Below are 20,455 nucleotides of genomic sequence, written 5' to 3'. Positions count from 1 at the left end.
CAAAATATAAAGATAAAAATCTACTTTTATGTACCTAATAATTCCATTTTTCTTAGGACAAATCATGGATCAGATTAAGGCAATTATGCCTATTTGGAACCAACAATTGTATCCAAATTACACAAGGAAGGAAAGAGAGTTTTTTTAAAAAACAAAAACAAATGGGTGAATGTTCAAAACTGGACTCTTCTCAATCTTAAGACCAACTCTTTTCAGCTGTGTCACAGTCTGTATTATCATTGTCATCAAAAGGGGGTGTGTATAAGAACCTGAAAAACCAAACAGACCTGTCTGGAAAGTGTTCCATATATCGGAGAACTGCAGGGGCCCTTCTCGCAGTTTACACCTCACTGAGCCGGAAAACCTCTTGGCTTTGAAGATTACTTTTGGATCTAACCTTTCCTTGAGAAGAAAACAAGTGCTCCCAGCTGCACGTAAGCTTCATTTACTTTTTCGTAAGGGCTCTTAAGGAAAGTCCCGTGCTCCCAATGCTGAATGATGTATGTTGTAGAAGTAAATTGGCACGGTTTTGTATTAGTCCTGAACATTGCCCTCTTTCATGGGAAAAACACAGCCTGCAAATGTGAGTGTGACACTCAATCTAATGTTTAGAGAAGTGTAATTAATGCCCACTTTCTAGCTATTAGGCTCTATGGAATATATAGCAGATTTTTCTACCAAAATTTTTGTTAGATGCCTTTAGACTATAAACATTGACATTGACCTCTTGACATTGGTTTCCAAAACTTTTTGTTATTGGGTTTGGTTTTTATTCTTTGTACTTCTCAAAAATCAGTAACATCATTAAAATAAATGTCATCAATACCAAAACTGTTAAATAATCTTCTATTCCCATTACTGATTCTAGTAGTATTTTTTTTTTAATGGTTATATGAAGAAACACATCTAGAGCTATAGACATGTTGTATATTACTAATAATTTTTTTAAAACCAAATTTATGGAGATTTGAAATGTACACTGCTCAGAATTGTTCATGACTAGAGTGATTTTTAACTTTAGAAAAAAAATTTAAACCTGAAATTAAAAATAAATATATCCATATGGGCACATTTAAGGAATAATATAACAGTTATCAGATTAGTATGCGGCGAGGACATTGCTGTATAATATATGTTATACTTCTGGGGCCCCTAGTGGCTATTGCTATTAAGAAATCTTACTTAAAAATCTTTAAATCTTTCTTACAAATTTGCTGCCACGTACTTAATTGGAAGACATTTCATAAACCAAGTTAATTGAATTAATCATTTGGTAATTGTACATAAATATATATCCTTTCTGATGAATGTAATGGGCTATATTTAAAATTTCGATTGATTTATTAAAATCAGTAAGACATTGCAGTAGTGTGATTGAATTAAATACAGTTAACATCTGTAGTCATTTTTTCTAGTATATAATAATCTATTAAATATTATACCCCCTCTTTTAAAACTCTAGTTTCTTTTATAACTCTTTCAAAATTAGTTTCTAAAATTCTGCTAAACAAACTTTCACAAAAGAAAAAAAATGTGATCAGATAGATATGGACATAGATATGGTTACAGAGAATATGACTTTATTTCATATAAATTAATTCTGTATGTATGTAGGTAATCAGTTTCATTTCTCATCTGATTCATTGTCTTCTTTCTGAGTGGTTTTCCAGGTAATGAATTTAAATAAATACTGAGTGTAAGGCAAAAAAAAAATTGTACGAACCTTTATGCTTCTTTAGTTCATGTTCAGTAAATCTCTTTTCTCCCTTTTACTCTGAATACTTACACACAGTTGTCATGATTAACTCTTTTTCAACAACTACTTTTTAGAAAATATTGGGGGTCAAGAGGCAAAGTCTGTATTCCTTTGCTTAGGTTGGCCTTGAAAATATTTCCAGTTTTGATTGGTTGTGGTCCATGATAAGAAACATTAATTTGTTGTGCATCTTTCTCCTATTACCGATAATCTTAATTTTCCCCTTTCTCTCTGTGTGTATGCGTACACACACACACACACACACACACATTTTGTTCAAATGTCTTGTTACCTGTTATCTTTCTTCGCCATATTTGAGGTGTTATTTACAAAATATTAGGGGTTTTGATAATGTGCAGAAAAGCATAAGACTATAATGAAAGATATTTTATTATAACAACACAGGTTATTAGTGTCAATTAGTATTCTTTTTAAAGTTTCAGTCACAAAAGCTTTGTGATGCTGTTCCATTTTTGTGTTTTAAAAAGGAAAACAATAATATTTTGCACGAAGTTTATTCTTATTTAAAATAAAATTGACTGAAATCAATAAGTTTCTATATTAGTCAGATCTAGTACATGATTTTCTGATTTTGATGTAGAGAAAGATTGGGATCCAACAATACAAATGTGGATATCAGCAAGTTTATTAAAACTAATTTCTTTTTGGGTTTATCTAAAAATTATCTATAAATGAAAATTATATCGCAATTAAGTGCTTTTAATTTTTCTTCTTCCTACCTTCCTTATTAGCATGTAATAGAAACATAATTAGAGATTCAGGTTTAACTTCATTTTATCCACATACATAATACACACACATGTATCTTTTAATTTATTTGTTTAATTTATTAGAAGTTTTTGTCTTACGTTTTATGTGTTGATTTCTACTCATGCAATAGAATTTTCACTTTGTATTCATCTATGGAGGTTCTCCCTCTCTCAATTTTTTTTAATAAGAAAATGAACAGATATCTTTCATGGATAGTTCACAGTTGGGTTTATTTGCACTTTGCAGAGGTTGAGATTAGATGCTCCATTTGTCCCTTCCAAATATAATTTTATTATTCTATTGTTCTCCTACTTCCTGTGGCCACAAATTGGTTCTGGGATGTTCCCCAGCTATTCAGTACATATTGGATAAAAGCCTATGGTCAGCCACAGGAAAGAAAGGACTAATGGATGCCATTCCATCATTGGGAAATGTTTTTATATACATCACTATGGACTATCCATATAGTCAACCAAGCCTAAGAGTTCAGTAGATCAGAATATCATTGACATGTTGATCACTCAGACCCCTTCAGTTCTATAGATCACTTAATTAAACCGAGAAGCAGTTTGGTCTAGTGGTTAAAGGACCAGGCTAGAAAATGGGAAGCTGTGAGTTCTAGTCCTTTGTTAGTCCAGCTGGCTTTGATTCACTCTCTCTTGAGGTTGTTATTGTGGGGGAAATAGTGGGAAGGTGGTGAATTGAATATATTCATTGTCCTGAGTTATTTCTAAATAAATAAATAAACCGCAGTGTGACTAACTAACTAAATTGATGAGGATGATGAGGATAATGATAAAATACATGTTGCCGCATACAATTTGATAGTGAAAATTCCATTCTGGTGACTGCAAACATTTAAAATGTAAGCATTAGATGCTAGCAACAAGAGAGAGTTTGAGGAAAAGAAAAGAAGGAGGTGTCACCTTTGTCCTATTCAGCCGGGATGTATTAGCTAGGTTTTGTGGATTCATTTTGGTTCACTAGTTTTCTGCACAAGGTGTTCTTTTCAAAGCCATCTTAATTTCTGGAATACACAGATGTTTTAATCCTTTAATTACAACAAAATGCCAACTCTACAGAGAATAGCATAATAGCTTATGCCATTGGTGAAAATTTTTTGCTAAGCAGGACTTGATAAAGTCTCCTTAAAAAGACACTCAGATTCTTTCAGATACTTGGAAGGTAACAATTATGATTATTAAACTGAGGTTTTTAATTAAATATTAATCTGAGAGATAAAAAAATATCCACAAAGTGAATTTGGCGTTTCATCTTATCTAATGAAGCATTTGGAGAAGTATCAGAGCGGAGAAAGTAGTGATTTTGGGAAAGAATGCCTCTGGGAGAAAAGAGTTTCCTCTTTTGTTGCCATCAGTCAGATTTTGGGTTGCCATCAACTATCCACTGCAGGTTGATCAAAGCAACAAAAAGAACTGACAAAAGTCTAGTCCAATCTTACTAAGAATAGATCAATGCATGACTTCTTTGCTCAATGCTATTTATAGTATAATTGTTAGATGTAAAAACTATATTTGGGAGTTTCTGTTTCTGTCACTATTGTTAGTATGATATGTGTTTGTGTGTTATTAGCATGATATTAAAACAAATAATTAAAGATGAACAAGTGATATGAATAATCATATAATATTTTAGAATGATGCTGGACTCCGTTAGCCATAATACCTTCCTGCCAAACACAGTGATGTGTGAATCCTTGACATCATGGTCAGATGTATTTGGAATAGTGGATGAACAGTACTCACTATTTGATCATCCAACAGGTGGGTAGACTAGACATCTCATAAAAATTAAAAATTAATGAAGGGCCTTTATTTTGTAATATTCTCAGAAATATATTTCCAGATTCATTACATAATTAGTTTCTTGCTTCCCAACCCTTTTTGTTTACCACTTAATATCTGCCACTTTTACAAATCCATTGCCATTTGTGAATATTAGACCACCTCAGAGTGTACTAAAATATTTTAGGCTGATACAGGAATAAAGAACTCTTTTGGATATGCTTTTCGATTTCTATGTCTTGAATGCTTCTTCTAAGGATGGGGAAAATATTTGTTTAGTTGCCTAACTTCCTGCTATTGAGAGGAAAAAAGATAACTGTGTAAAAAAAGCTAATCTGATTACCTATAAGTCATTAAAATATCCATGGACTCGACCAAAAACAAAGGGTTATAGCATGTCATTTTGCATAATAGTAATAAGGAAATGCAAAATAGTACTTCTAAAATTTAAGTATGTGAAATATTGTTCTCTGGGGTATGATTCCCCAACATAGTTTATGGGTTGAAGTTTAAAAAACAAAGGCCCAGACCAATTTCTAACACTTGGTTTTGGCGGCAGCATCCAATATTCTTCAAAATTAATAGATAGGAGAAATATGATCATCCAGCTGATAATACTTGGGTAGCAGATTTTGTTGAAAAATTTAGTTTGGGTGTGCACATGGTCCACTAGTCTCAAATATTAAACCACTATGCAGATGACAAGAGAGCCCTTTTACTGCTCACAGAAATTCCACTGAATTTCAGTAGCAAACTATAAATACATTATTTTGGCAGAAAATAAGTCTGTAGAGCATTTCTTGCACACCTAACAATATACTATCCCTTAAACAAACAAAACTAACAATCCAAAAATTCCAGCTATTCCAACTTTGACGTCTCATCCAACCCAAAAAGAAGTTGTTGTACAACTTCATCCCATATGAAGAAGACATTTTCACAACATACTGAGGGTATGTTCAAGAAAAGTGTAAAGGAATGGAAGGGGAAAGAAACCATTGTGCAAATCAAGTCTGTTTGTATACCATTCAATTTAGCCCATAACTATATTTTTGTATAGTGAGGAGAGGACAAGCTTAAAAATCCACCAACAACAAAAGAAAAGAAAAACAAAAAAGCACTCATCAGTTTTCTCCCTCAGGACTTCCAAAATTAGTTTAGAAACTAAACAACATGGTCTCTCTCTCCCCCCTTCTTCCCCCCCATTTCTCTCTCTCTCTCTCACACACACACACACACACACACAGAGACTTTCCCCTCTCTATTGGTAAATACTACTGGGTTAATAAAGGTTGTTACATAAGGGCATAAAGATTGCACTGGTAGATTCAAATACAGATTATTTTGTTTGTTATTTTGTCTCCAGCTCTGATACTGGATAATTAGCTCATGACTTAAGAAGGAGGAATGTGCTTAGTCTTTCATCAGAAGTTTTGATCAAAACATGGAAGTCAGGAAAAAAAAAGGAAAGAAGAAGACCAATGTTGTCATCTGGACAGAGCTTTGAAAAAAGCTCATGTGCAGAATGTGAGGGAAACCAGTCTCTTGCCTTGATTGTACATTCAAAAATTAAGGCAGTTATTTGATTGCTGCCAATATTTCATGCGGATGTTTTCATCAAAGATCTAGTGTCCATTGGCTAAATTTTCATGTTTACCTTTTTTGTTTTTGTGAGCTGTCTTATTAACTGTACAACTCAGTAAATAATTTATAAATCATGAACTATCCACTATTACAAAAGATTGAAGGTTGTACTAACAAAATACCGTAGTCTGAAAATATATAACTATGCCAGTGTTAACATTTCCTCCATTCCATATCTCATTACTTTTTGTACAGTTTTCATCTTCCATTTCATACCAACCCAGATTCCCAGTTTAGGAACTATCATCGTTCTATCTCATAAATTGACATATTATCACTAATATGATACAATAATGTAATAGATGGCATTGTTAGCTTGAACTGACATTAAATAACATTTGGCTTCCATTCTTAACTACAATGATGGCAAAATGATTAAAAGGGCAATGTGAAAGTCACCTTGCAAGCTCTATCCTTTCATTTTCATATTGCAATGTTAATGCAAATGTCGAGTATGCTTTGCATCGTGACATTGTATTGTTATGCATGGGTTTCTTTCAGTTGCCTATATTCTTGCAGACATTTATGGCTTCAGAAGTTGATTTGAAGTTCTTCATTAAAGTAAACAATTAAGTTATTCAAACTTTAACTGCTGATTTTTTTTCTCATCATCATATTGTGACAGCTTGTGATTCGTCCTGGACTTCTATGCATCCAGAATACTGGACAAGACACAATGTCTGTGAGTGGTTACAGTTTTGCTGTGATCAATACAAACTGGATGCTAATTGCATTTCCTTTTCCCACTTCAACATAAATGGTCACCAGCTCTGTTGTATGACCCAAGAAGATTTTTTAAATGCTGCTGGAATCTGTGGTGAATACCTCTACTTCATTCTCCAAAACATCAAGACTCGTGGTCAGTGTGCCAAACATTTACTCAGAATATTACTATTTCTTTTTGGGTGTAACGCTCAGCCTTATGCAAAGTACTTTATTGGCAGCCAGCGAGACTGTGGTGTGATGCTAAATAACAATCCAGCAGACATATCCAAAGAAAGAAAGACCAATATTAAAAATAAGATTGAAACAATTTAGAAACTCATTAAATCAAATTAATCTTTGCAAAATTATACCAAGAGATAAGATTGGGTGAAAGTGAAATGAAAACCAAAAAAGGCACCCCAAAGCAAGATGAGATTAAAACGAGGAAGAAATGTAGAAAAGAGTAAATTTTGACTCAGGGATCTAACCAGCAATGTTCATGGGAGAAGGGGAGTGTTTAAAAAGTTAGAATTGATTCTTTTGACCCCATCCAGGGGCAGCCCTTGGACTAATCCAGACAGAGAGAGTAGTTCATTCAGCCCTTATGGCTTTAAGCCATGTCCCTCCTCAGAACCTTAGATCTCTTCTCTAGCAAGAGCTGTGGTTTTCATAAATACAAGATGGAGCATCTGTAGGTGTGTCTGGGTGTTGGCCTTTTGCGCCATTTTGAAGAAGAAATTGAAATACCAAATTGTAGCACAGAACAATCTGTTCACATCAGAAATTTGGTTTTTTAAGAAAAATATTGCAAAGGTACACTAAGCTGTTTTTACGATATATAACACTGTCATCCATTTTTGCTTTTTTTTATAGGCATCTCCTTCTTTCAGGACAATGACGATACAAAGTCATCTGAAAAAGACTGTAAGGGAAACTTCTAAAGTTTGTAATAAAATTGTTCTAATAAATGAAATATTTTAGCTGGGGTTAGGGGTTAGGGATCCCTCAGCAGTAATAGTTTACTCTCATTTGTTCAGGCTGTAAAAGAACAGTGAGAGCAACATATTCCCAATGATGTCACCATGCAATGCTATGGCTGTATAAGTTACAGATTTATGTGGAAATATCATGACACACTTATCAAAATTTGCCCCAAAGACACCCTTGGTCACAATTAGTGACATGTATCTTTGTTTCCTTTCAGAAGAAACAATTATGGAATCATGAGCCATCTTCTGTATTCTTAGAGCAAAATTCCTATTCAAAATCACTGCAAAATGTAAAGCCCCGATAGCTCTTTATAAAAATAATAGTAATAAACCATCTCTAAATAAGATCTAACCTCCCATCACCAATGTAACCTTAGAGCTTTTGTTCTGAGTATGGGTTTTTTGTTTTGGACCAGTTGGTAGCAGAGCAACATCAATATGATTAAGTGCTATGTTCCTCTTAATTATTTTCACTTTAGCTTGTAACTGATTTTGGAATGGAAGCCCAATTGATAATGGTAGGAGATTTCTACAAGGAAAGGAAACTGAAGGAAACTGAAATGGGAAGTGTTTCCTCCATCATCTGATTGAATTCATTAGCTCCCAGTACTTCTGACTGTGCCATTCCCCCTATCATTGAAAAAATAGAAAGAATGTTGACATATATTCTCAGATAAATATATTTTCCCTTGATAGGGTGCAAAGCAGAGGTGGTATTCAGCAGGTTCTGACCAGTTCGGGAGAACCGGTAGTGGAAATTTTGAATAGTTCGGAGATACTACCTCTGACTAGCCCCTCTCCCATCTCTTCTCTCCCTTCCGAGTCCCAGCTGATCGGGAGGAAATGGGGATTTAGCAGTAACATTCCCCTGGAGTGGGAGAGAATGGAGATTTTACAGTAACCTTCCCCTGCCACCCCCACCAAGCCACACCACACCCACCAAGCCACGGCCATAGAACTGGTAGTAAAAAATTTTGAATCCCATCACTGGTGCAAAGTTTTTCCAAATGGTATCAGGTAGGCTTAGAATTCTTGCCAAAACTTTTTAATATTTACATTAAATATTTACAACTGTAGCTTTAGAGAGGAGTACTGCCAAAGAATTTAGATCTATATCTCATAAATTAAAGATCTAAGCCTGACAGATTAGAATTTAAGCAATGTTTGGAAGCTGTGTTCAAATAGTCTAAGGTAAACAAACAGTTTAAATCAGGAAAAAAAAACCTAGATGTGATTTTAATTGGAAATCCCATAACATATTCAATTGCTTTAGCAAGTTTCTTCCCTCAACATACATTATAATTTTTCTAATGATTAATAATAAAGTGCAAGAAAAAGCCATCCACCAAGTTTACAACTTTGTTCTTATGTTAGATTCTGCCTTGCTTTTAAATGAGTAGATAGTGTGGTAAAAATAACACTTTTCTTACAATTAAATCCTATATTCAAAGATTTATCCTCCTTGAACTTTTGTGATTCTAAGTACATTTTCCATATTAGACTACTGTAATACATGTTTTATGGTGAAACGTTTACATGGTTTATACAGAAGCCTATTGACTAAATATAGGTACTATTTTGAATACTTCTTTGCATTTAAAAACTGCAAGTTAAATGTTTATAGCAATAGATTATCATTGTTCAAGTGGGAATTTAATCTTTCAGTCCCCATTATGGTTCTAATGAAAATTGTTCCTCCAGACATGGAATTTGCATTGGAAGAAAAAAATTCCACTGTAAATTTTAAGTGTTGCCTCTTCTTACTTCCATTGGCTGTCATCTAAATAATTGTCACCTTCCTCTACTGTTTCATTTTTTTAAATGTACACTAGTTCCCTTTTACCTTTCTTCTAAATTCAGCCTCTATCAAGGCCCTAATTATCTGCCATCAATTATACAAGACATTTGATACTAAAAGCAAGAAATTTATAACCCCATCTTGGAAGCTATAGAAGTATTTCCTGTTGAAATTGAAGCAGATATTCCAGTCTTAAAAGTTGGTGGACTGATAGGAAATATATTCCTTGTGGAGTTTCTCCACAAAATGACTGGTTTTTTTTTAAGTGATTGGTAGCATTTGTAAGGTTTTTTTATTGCTTTTTGAAAGTTAGTTTATTTCTTTGCTATCTGCCATTTGTTTTCAGCAGGAAATGATATTCAATAAGTAAATGGGACAATTCTTGCATGTGATTTGCATGGATTTGGTAATATACAAGTCTGACTCACCTCCAAACTCAGTGTAATTATAAGTCCATTTTGATAGTTTCAGGTTGTGTAAGTCTCCCAGAGGTCAGATGTGTATCTTTACTAAACAGTTGGCTATGTGCATGCTGCAAGACCAAGAAATGCAATGAAATCAAGGCTGTATCATTGTTTAACTTAGGTTAGGCACTTAGCAGCAATAAGATCACTGATTAACCAGCCAATTTTGCCCTCATCCAGTGAGCTATTTTGCCTCATATTTATTATGCTCTTTGATCATAGTTTTTCCCCTCAGACAATTATGGTCCATGACTATCATTCTGGAACAATGTTATAATATGAAGTACTATTTACCTAGAGATGATATCAGGGCACACTGAGTTTTCTGGTAATCATCTTTTAAATCATTCACACTTGACCAATGATGATCTTTGGAGGACTTTCAGTGGTTATTGATGCCATTTCAGCTAATTATCCAATTTGGAGTTAATCATTATCTTTTATGATGAAGTTGGGTTTTTAATTCTAAGAAAAGTCTCAGACCCATACAGGTTTAGTGTTCCATAGAGTTTTATTCAGGGAACATGAAGACTTCTTTAAATATCACTGAAATTCATTCAGAGTTATTTATATTTACTTTTTTAAAAAAAAAAATATCTTCCAGATAATGATAAGGCATGTTTGAAAACAGATGGCATCAAGAGTCAAGAGTTTCAAGGTCACAGTAGAACAAGTAGGTATATTTCTGACATATAAAATCTTATGTATAAGTATCAGAGAATTATTAATACGCACACATACATATACATATTTACAAAAATGAAACCAAATATGCAATTACTTGCTTTTACTTTTAAAAATAGTTTCTTTATATACATTATATACATGAATTTATATACATTATATACATGAAGTTATATGTCCATTTACAGGCCAACCAGTATATAAATATCTCTTTATATATCTTACGACTCTGTAGACTCTGCCAAACACATATATACTGTAAATAAGAATTCTATTAGTCAGTGTAAGCATCTCTTTCAGGAAGAAAGGCAAAAGTAAAAACTTTGAACATGCTATCTTTGAACATAGCAATAGCACTTGGACTTATATATACCTTCATAGTACTTTTACACTCAGCATATATTGCCCCCAACAGACTGGGTTCTTATGTTGTTGGTTGGCTTGTTATTGGAGAAGAAATATGAAAAGCAGGCATTATGAACATTGACAATCTAAATTATAAATGAAGAAACATTCTTTTGTAATTATTTTTTATATGTAGCAATTGTGTGAAATTTTAGCTATGACTATAGCTGAATGTGGAGAAAAAGCTAGATATACTGGATAAACTATTACCAAGAAATCCTGCTTTAAAAATGTAACTCTGTTATGATGTATCTAAGGTGGTTTCTGAACCTGGGCACCCTTCAGGAATAGAAGCTTCGGTTCTCAAATTTTTCTGCAATAGACATGTTGGCTTGGCCATCTGGGAATTGAAGTCAGTATGGGGTGGGGAAAAGTGTTCAGCCATAGGTCAATAGGCATCACATGTGATAATAGGCTCTGAGATTTAGGTGTTGGTTTCTTGATCTCTCAAGTCCAATGATAAAATAAACCATCTGAAATCCTTAGCAAGAGAAATAGATTACCATTTGACCCTGGATTTTAGATTGCATGTCATTATTTCTTATGCTTATGACTTTCATGACATACAGTATGTCATGTGTAGGCCCACTTAGTTGTTATTAAAAACAATCCCTTCTGATTTCTGAAGCTCAAAGAAATGAGAGCAGGGCTGTGTCCACAGTTCCATTTTCCTTCCATTTTGAGTTCTTCACAAATACCTGAACAGGGCTCGATTTTTGGCCTAAACCCCTCCACCAGGTTTTAATAAAGACAACTTGGGTAAAGGTCAGGAAGATCATCAATAATATACCGTGCCTGGAGCTTTGTGGATTATGCTGCTTGTCAAATGTGCTATTTTTAAAATTAATTTTGCAATTTAGCCTCAAACGTGTCTAAGGTCGGTAGATTCCTCACCTCATTATAACCTCAAGTGATGACTCTGCATTTCTGATCAGACTTTTAAGCAAGTCTGGAAAGTAAAAAAGAGGTCAGACAGTATCTGCTCCTTCGATTACCAAATCATCCTTAACTTCCTGCTACCCCAACCTGTGTGATCTCAGCAAAGATGATTCAAATATACTCATAGGTCCTCTTATTTTTTAATTGTTTGTTTTCTAGCACCATGCAGGAGGGCATGCTAATTCTTATAAAAGAAATGCCCAAACTATCTGAATCCTAGGTGCTATGGGAATATAATTAGTCAAACTCTTATATGTAACCATAATCTGAGGAAGATGGGTAGTTTTGAAATATAAAATATAAATAAATAAGTAAAATAAATAAATAAAATAGAGCTATTGAGAAACAAGAAGTGAAACACAGTGGGAAAGGAAGGGAAGAAAGAAGGAAGGAAGGAAGGAAGGAAGGAAGGAAGGAAGGAAGGAAGGAAGATAGGAAGGTAGGTAGGTTAGAATGGAAAAAAGCTTCAGGAGACAAGACAATCCTTACAAAAGATCACAATGAAAAGATAATCATGCTCAGTTTTTGGAAAGCGATAGAATTATATTTTCTGAAACAAGAATTATTGGATGGGGCTCTCATCATCTGCAGAAACAGCATTATATAAGTCTACCACCAAGGTTGTCTTCTGGGACAGGAGACTTTATTTTCAAAGAGAAAGCAGCTTATTATCTAAAGTAATTTCTTTCTTTTTAGACACATGGACATTGGGCCTTTCAGTTTTGCCAGTCAGGAGTTCACAGATTAATTCTCCTGACTATCCCTTCATTTTGGATGGCAGGAAGATAACTAAAAAAAAGAAAGAAATCCATCTAGTGGGATTTGACAGGATTTAAAAATGGCAGGTGATTGACTACCCTGGTCCTAATTATGACTGCTATGTTTATACACTGATGAAAACTGCATTGCACGTTTGGATGCTTGGTACTTTCCTATATTGTAAAGCAAATAAATTTAATATCAGTGTCATCCAATTGATTTTGTTTCCTGACTATGCATAACCATTGGTGGCAGCCTATGCTGGACTGATTTACTGGCATTACTGTTGTGGCCCGTCTGCTGCCAGCAGAGTTGGCAGCAGATTCAGACAACAAGGTGGGGAAAAACTTGGGCCAGTTCTGGACTTTGTGGAAGGCTCGGTGTTGGACACAGAGATAGAGCCAGGGCTATCCAGCCAGAAAGGCAGATGCCTTTGGAGGCAGAGATGGATGAGGAATAGTTGGCGCCTATTCCAGATGCGCATATGTACAGAGCAGATAGGAAAGGTGAACAATGGAGGACGATGCTCTGGCTCAGGAAGCAAAACAAACAGGGACACTGACTGGCCCTCCCTGGCTGAGGAATAAATAGGAGAAAAGGGGAGTAGTTTGGTTGTCGCAACCAACTTTCACAATTCTGGAAAGTTTGCTCCTTGTGTGTTTTGTGCAAGAAAGACTGGCGTGCCAGAACTGAGGACTCTTGCCCTGACTTTCTGAATACAATTAATTCCCAAGGTGTAAATAAAGAGGGGGTTTTCTTCGCGAGGAGTTTGTTTCTTGCTTCTGTGAAGGTCAGATCAGAACAATTACTTTTGTCATTGCTCTATAATCCAGATAGCATTTTCTTAACTTCTGATAATTCGTCATAGAAAAGCTTTTCTTACCTCTATTCCCTTTCATTCTTGAAGGTCTGCAGAGTTCTCACTTGTGGGAGTTTGTACGAGATCTTCTCTTGTCCCCTGAGGAGAATTCCGGCATCCTTGAATGGGAAGACAGAGACCAAGGCATCTTTCGTGTTATCAAATCTGATGCTTTGGCAAAGATGTGGGGACAAAGGAAAAAAAATGACAGAATGACCTATGAAAAGCTAAGCAGAGCACTCCGGTAAGTTCATATTTTAAGAAGCCATATCTAATGCAAGTAGGAGCTGGGCATTTCAAATATGTTATAACAGATTTATACAATCTTCTTTGGTTTCTCATCATTTCCCAATTTGAGTGCCTTCATTGTTTGTTTGTTTATATTTCATATTTCTTAACTGCCCATCTCCGTCAGATGCCTATATTAGCTTATAAGGAGATATCATCATACTTAAAGAATTGCTCTTCCAATTGTTTTTACTCTGTTCTTAGTGCCCTCCTAAGCTGAGTGTTTTTTATAAATATTTTTTTATTAAGGTTTATTATAGCATAAAATACAATGAAAATAAAAGTTAAAAGGAGGGGAAGTGCATGAGGGGGAAAAATAAGAAAAAAGGTGTTCTTCTGACTCTTTCCAACACGGTAAAATACTAATTCAACTTTTTACTTTATCAATAATTATTATAAGCCAGTTCTAAAACTACACAATTATTAAATCATCAAACTAAATTTTGATTTTATTTTTTTTCTATTTAAAACATAAAAACCACAAGCAATATTCCAATAGAAACAAGACCAAATAAAACTTCTTTACATTGCCATTTTAACCAAATCCATTTTCTTCTTCTTCGTTTTTTTCTTCCGGTTGTGGAAAGTGACACATACAAGTAGCCCTCAACCACAATTGAGCCCAAAATGTCTGTTGCTAAGCGAGATACTTGTTAAGTGAGTTTTACCCCATTTTATGACCTTTCTTGCCACAGTTGTAAAGTGAATCATTGCAGTTGTTAGTATCACGATTGTTAAATGAATCTGGCTTCCCAAATGACCCTGGGCACTGCAACTGTTATAAATATGAATCAGTTGCCAAGCATCTAAATTTTGATCCCATGATCATGTCAATGCTGCAATGGTCGTAAGTAACTGTGAAAAACAGTTCATAAGTTACTTTTTTCAGTGCCATTGTAACTTTGTATGGCCACTAAATGAACTGTTGTAAATCAAGGACTATCTGATATTTCTACTTACCCTTATTATTATTTCTATCATCATTTATTTTAACAAAAATAACTATACTCTCTCAATTCTTTGACCTTAAAATAAAAGTTATTTTATATTTATTTTAAAACTCTAATCATGTTTTTAAAACGTTCCTCTTCATAAATAAAACCAATGAATTTAATAAATTAAAATCTTTAAGTCATTCCCTACAGCTTGTCTCATAGAATAAAATCTTTTTCTTCTTCAGAATGCCCATTACATATATACACTTCTCTTTTTCTCAAGAGATTCCACAATATGATTTTTAAAATAAATATGTCAACATTTTGTAGATTTACTTGCACTACACTTTATTCTTCTTCTTTCAATTGCACTGGGTGACTTATAATTAAACCATCTTCATAGGAGCATGATTGGTGCCAGATTTATATTCCAAAATTGCAGTGATGTCCTTTTATATTGTCAAATATTCATGCGGTAGCCTCAGTAGCTTGATAACTTTCTGCACTTGGTTGCAAATCTGGATTACTCATCTTTCTTGTAATTACTTGAGTAATTTGTTTGTCTTGATCCTCACATGACGTCTTTGGAATATACAAGTAGTTTTTGAGTTGCAACCACAATTGAGTCCAAAATTTCTATTCTTAAGTAAGATATTTGTTATGTGAGTTTTGTCCCACTTTATGATCTTTCTAGCCACAGATGTTAAGTGAATAACTGCAGTTAATAAGCTAGTAACCTGGTTGTTAGGTAAATCTGGCTTCCCCATTGGTTTTGCTTGTCAGAAGACTGCAAGAGGTAATCTTATGACCCTGGAACATAGCAATGGCCATAAATGTGAAGCAGTTGCCAAGCATCTGCATTTTGGTTAAATGATCTTGGGGATGGTGAAAAGGTCATAACTATTATAATGCTGAAAATATCACAAGTTACATTTTAGTGACTTTGTATCTTTGAAAGGTTACTAATGAACTGTTGTAAATCAACAACTACCTGTAGTTGATCTATAAAGTGAATTGTTTGGTTTAAATATTCTTCCAAAATAATTTTTGCAATTCCTGTCTAGTTTAGATATCGTCTATGTTGCTTCATCTTCTTCTGTACTCTAGCTCCCTCTTGTGGTCAAGAAAAAAATATTTAAAAAACTTTTTACAGATCAGCTGGTATCTCCTGGCCAATCAGAATCCTTGATAGGTAGGTAACATCATCAATATTAAGGATGAGGTTAGCTAGTTTGGATAATGAAATGTCTGCAAGAAAACCAAGCTCAGAGAGAACCAAGGACCCCTCATTTCAACCCTGGGCTAAAAATATTTTCTTTAATCACAGTGCAAATCCATTAAAATCAAAAGATTTCAACCTCCCGGAACAAACAACCTAAAAGTGCCCAAATAAACCCAAATAAGGGTGGCAAATTTATGAAAATGGCCAAATAAAACTGCAACTTTTTAAATTCTTATATTTCTATTTCTTCAAAAATGAGTTATAGCTTGTGAGAAGAGGAAAAAGAGCCTTGTTTAGTTATTAAAGATAAATAAATTTAAGAAGTGAAAGGAACAACGTATTGTCGGTTTAAAACATAAATTTCAAAATGGTTGCTTTTTCAACATAGAAGTAATTTCAGTCCCACCTCTTCTGGGGTAATTCTGAAACTCTTACTAACCCAGGAAAGTCATATATACTTAGGGAATTCAGTTTTCTTATTTGTAAATTGAAAACGCTTTTTCCGGATTCTCAAGGCAGCCAATCATACTGAGTAATTAATGAGGTCTTCAACACTAACTAACCAACTCTGAAAAGCTCTGCTCAACATGGAAGGGTGGGCATCCATTTGGGGGGCAGGGGTATGTAGTTTAATTTTGTTTTGGTTTTGGTGTAAAACAAACACAATAATTTAATACTCCTACACTTCATTTTCAGGTACTGTGACCAGCTGATTTGGGGAAATCTTAGTTCTGAGAGACAGCAGGCTCATTTTTAAAATAAAAATTACTCTCCAATTTGATATGGGTTAACTGATTCCAATGATGATCAAACCTGAGCAGGATTAGGGGTGGAAGTAATGCTACAGCCTGATATGTTCTTGAAGGAGAAAATAAATAAAAACAATACACATTTATCACTAGAGTGCTTGCCAGCCTAGCCCATACATATAAAGCTTAATACCCCTACATTTCCATTTTCCTTGATGATAATCTGAGAACTTTACTTTGAAAAATAAAAAAGAAATATTAGGAAAATAAAATATGGCCAAAGGCTACTGAATTCCAGAATATTTGGGAAAATGTTAAGTTCTGAGACAATTAACTGTGACTTTTGCCTATGTGTGTGGCAGCCCCTGCTTGGTCAAAACCAAATATTCCATGTAGCTAGTTGTCATTCAAATGCAGTGTTTCGGTGCTTCTAATTTCCATTTCACTGTTATTGTTTGCAGGTATTATTATAAAACTGGAATTTTGGAACGAGTTGACAGGAGATTAGTGTATAAGTTTGGAAAAAATGCACATGGATGGCAAGAAAGCAACTCATGAGATACAAATATCTTTGGACTCATTATCCAATAAACAATGTGAAGGTCAACTCCAACAGATGGAAGTTCTCTGCTGGCTTTTCTAAATCAAGGTGGCCATATATTCTGGATAACTGGATAAAATAACCATTAATATACAGTCTGGATCAGGAAATGTACTGCCTTTGCACTTTTTATCTACCATATAACCTGCATGGCATAAGCACCCATAATATGGTTTTAATCTTTCCAGTAACCTGGTACGATTTTGCTCTGAAAGCCAATAAGAGTTTGTCATCAGTGCTTAAACCTAAATCCCAGCATTATAATACTTCAGTTTTGAGTTTGATGGAATTTTGAATAGCATTTTCTTGATATCATCTTTATACTCACCCATGGGTGGGCATCCAATCGCCATGTGATATGTATGAGTCTCTCTAATATTTTTACAAGCCCAAAGAACCATAGAAATAGTGTCTCTAATACTCAGCAGCAGAGTCCAAGAAACAGATGCAATTTCCTATTGCTTGAATGGAATATAATATGTGTTTTTAAAACAATGGGTTTAAATAATATTAAAAAGTACTTAAATGTAAAAAAAAAAAATCTACTTCCCAGCTAGTAAAAGATAGTCCATGTCTACCATCATACTTTAATAGGTAACTGAGAATAATCATTTTTCTCTATTATATCAACCAGAATGTGGATATGTGCTCTTCTAGACATAGTTGAATTGGAACTTCCCAACAGCCTCAACCAATATAACCAATGAAAATGGCACATGGATCTAATTCACCAACATTGGGAGGCCAACAAGGTCCTCTGCCTGTCCTCTTGCATTCAAAAGCAGTTTCATCTTGCCTGCAGCAGCATTCTTTAGTACAGTTATGCTGGTAATCACAACATTTGTCACAGAATGAATTAAAAAATTATTTGTAGTACTGTATATGAAGGTTATACTTGAGTCCAAACAGACTTGGGAAGGACTGTTTCTGATTCCAGCTGGATAAGGATTTGCTGCTACTATTCACCTTTTACACATGCGAAAGGGACTGAACCAATATTTCTGCCTCAGAATTTGTGAAGAAGTTTTTTGTGTGTTTCAGGAAGAAAGGCACTGTGTTCTGTGTTCATAATGCCACTTTTGTAATCTATAAAACATGAAAAGACTTTAGCTACACGCCCTCACTCAAATCAAGGTTGTACATCAAGAATGTGGTTGAATAAATGTATTAAGTTGGCTTCTTGGGACTGTTGATTCTCTTCCTGGGAATAAAGTTAGTTCATTAACCAATTTACTAGATTTCTACAAAATTGTAACAGTGTAACTTTGATCATCTTTATTATTAACATTTTAATTAATGGTAATTCCTTCACATGATATATTCTTTAGCACACACTTTTTTATTTGTTCATGTAATATTGGCTGGCTGGCTGGGTTTCGATGGATGGATGGATGAAGATGATGATAGATAGATAGATAGATAGATAGATAGATAGATAGATAGATAGATAGATAGATAGATAGATAGATAGATAGATAGATAGATACTGGTGCTGGGTGGAGTGAAATACATAAAGCCTGCCACAGTTAGAACATATTTGAAATAAATGAAACTACATGAGTTAACTGCCTGTGTATACCTAGACTATAATTTAAATAATTTACATTTAGCTGAAAACAAAATCTTGTACTTTATTAGAAAAGTGATAAAATATTATTTTGTAGAAATCACTAAACTTTATCTTGCAGTCTTCTAAAAGAAGGTGCCTCTATGAACTCTTAGCAAATCCTAATGAACTTAGCAGAACTTCTAAGTAGATTTACTTAACTCAAGAAATTTGATATTGACATTAGAAGAAATGCATAATTATTTTGAAGCAATGTATTTGTATTCTGCATTAATATATTCTACCTCAGATGAATCTTGATAGGATTAATTGGGGATGCTTTGGTCATCATTAAATTAGGAGGTCCTCTACAAACTTCATAGATCTCACTTGCTCTTTTATAATTCAGTCTTATTATTTTAAATGATAGCAATTGTGAATCCTAACAAAAATAGAAGGCTTTAGAATATGCAACTTTTTTCAAACATTACAAATAAAAGCAGTGCTGTTGTTTTAAATTCAGTTTTGAATACAATCTTGTCAGCCAAACATGGGGAATCAAATCTAATGCCTGTTAGAATTACAATTCCCTTACTATTGCCCATTCTGAATAAAAACCTCTAGGAATTATAGATCAAAACATCTGACAGATCCCACATGACATGTCACGAAACTAAGTCCATAAGACCAAAAGTAAAACAAGTTCACTGTTCTAATTAATACAGGGTTCCTTTTCACATTTTTTTCTCCATTTACGTATTTCATTTTGGCTTCTGCAGCGTTTCTTTTTCCTATTAATGCCTCTCTTTCTTCACTGGTTAATAAAGGTTTAAGATAGACTTGCAAACAGACTAATATTGCTCCAGCATTATCCACAGTAGGATGCATGCATCAAAAGGTCAAGATTTTATTTTATCTTTGGAAATAAAATAGAAAAATGCATTTTAAAAAAATCAAGATGGCAACCTGAAATTGAACCTCACCCCTCACCCCATCTTATTTTACAAGAGCTATCATGTAAAAAGGACATGACTTTGTGTGATCAAGATTATCATTCTGGTTTTTTTGAACTCCCTGCAGATGTCCCTGCACTGGTCAATGTTTATTTGTTTGCTTTAAAAAAATTGATAGGCCAAAACTGTGCAGTGTACTGTAATTCTTAGATTCACCCAAACTTCCACAACATAAGTAAAGAGTTTTCATACTCTCAAGGTGTTTATGTCAATGAATGTTGTAATGAACAAGCAAGAAGGCTTATTATCTACAAAATAAGGTTCTAAAATTCATACCTAAAAAGTGTTCTTTGTGAAAAGGTATTTAAAAAATATCCGTCAGTGTTCATTTTTCAAGAGCAAGAACAAGCCACATAAAGTGCAGCTTTTCACTAAAAGGAAGGTTTCTTTTTGAACTTAACTAAGTTCCTGTTTCAAGAAGGAAAAGGCTAGGAGACTGAGCTTATATCACAATAAGAAGCACACAAAAGTTAACCAACTAGGAGCCATATTTAGTAAGAGCTTTGTGCTGCTTTTCTGAGAT

General features: G+C 34.1%; 1 protein-coding gene across 2 annotated transcripts; it reads left to right on the top strand.

Moving 5' to 3' along the window:
- The first annotated feature begins 283 nt into the window (after positions 1 to 283).
- On the top strand, positions 284 to 18,549 carry ELF5 (E74 like ETS transcription factor 5). Of its 2 annotated transcripts, none has more exons than XM_014075964.2 (7): positions 284 to 434; positions 4,184 to 4,311; positions 6,602 to 6,835; positions 7,555 to 7,605; positions 10,537 to 10,605; positions 13,627 to 13,822; positions 17,234 to 18,549. In XM_014075964.2, exons 2-7 carry the CDS (start codon positions 4,185 to 4,187, stop codon positions 17,328 to 17,330), a joined length of 774 nt encoding a protein of 257 aa, XP_013931439.2. In that variant the 5' UTR covers positions 284 to 434; position 4,184; the 3' UTR covers positions 17,331 to 18,549. The 2 variants fall into 2 exon arrangements, with proteins under 2 accessions (XP_013931439.2, XP_013931447.2); XM_014075972.2 differs by lacking the exon at positions 284 to 434 and adding an exon at positions 466 to 583.
- The last annotated feature ends 1,906 nt before the right edge of the window (positions 18,550 to 20,455 follow it).

The sequence above is a fragment of the Thamnophis sirtalis genome, unplaced genomic scaffold, assembly GCF_051295495.1.
Source record: "Thamnophis sirtalis isolate CommonGarterSnake01/CBP01778 unplaced genomic scaffold, rThaSir2_p1.2 scaffold_1, whole genome shotgun sequence".
In the NCBI taxonomy this organism is placed as follows: Eukaryota; Metazoa; Chordata; class Lepidosauria; order Squamata; family Natricidae; genus Thamnophis; species Thamnophis sirtalis.
Note: the sequence above shows the minus strand (reverse complement) of the source record. Positions and strands in the feature narration are given on the sequence as shown.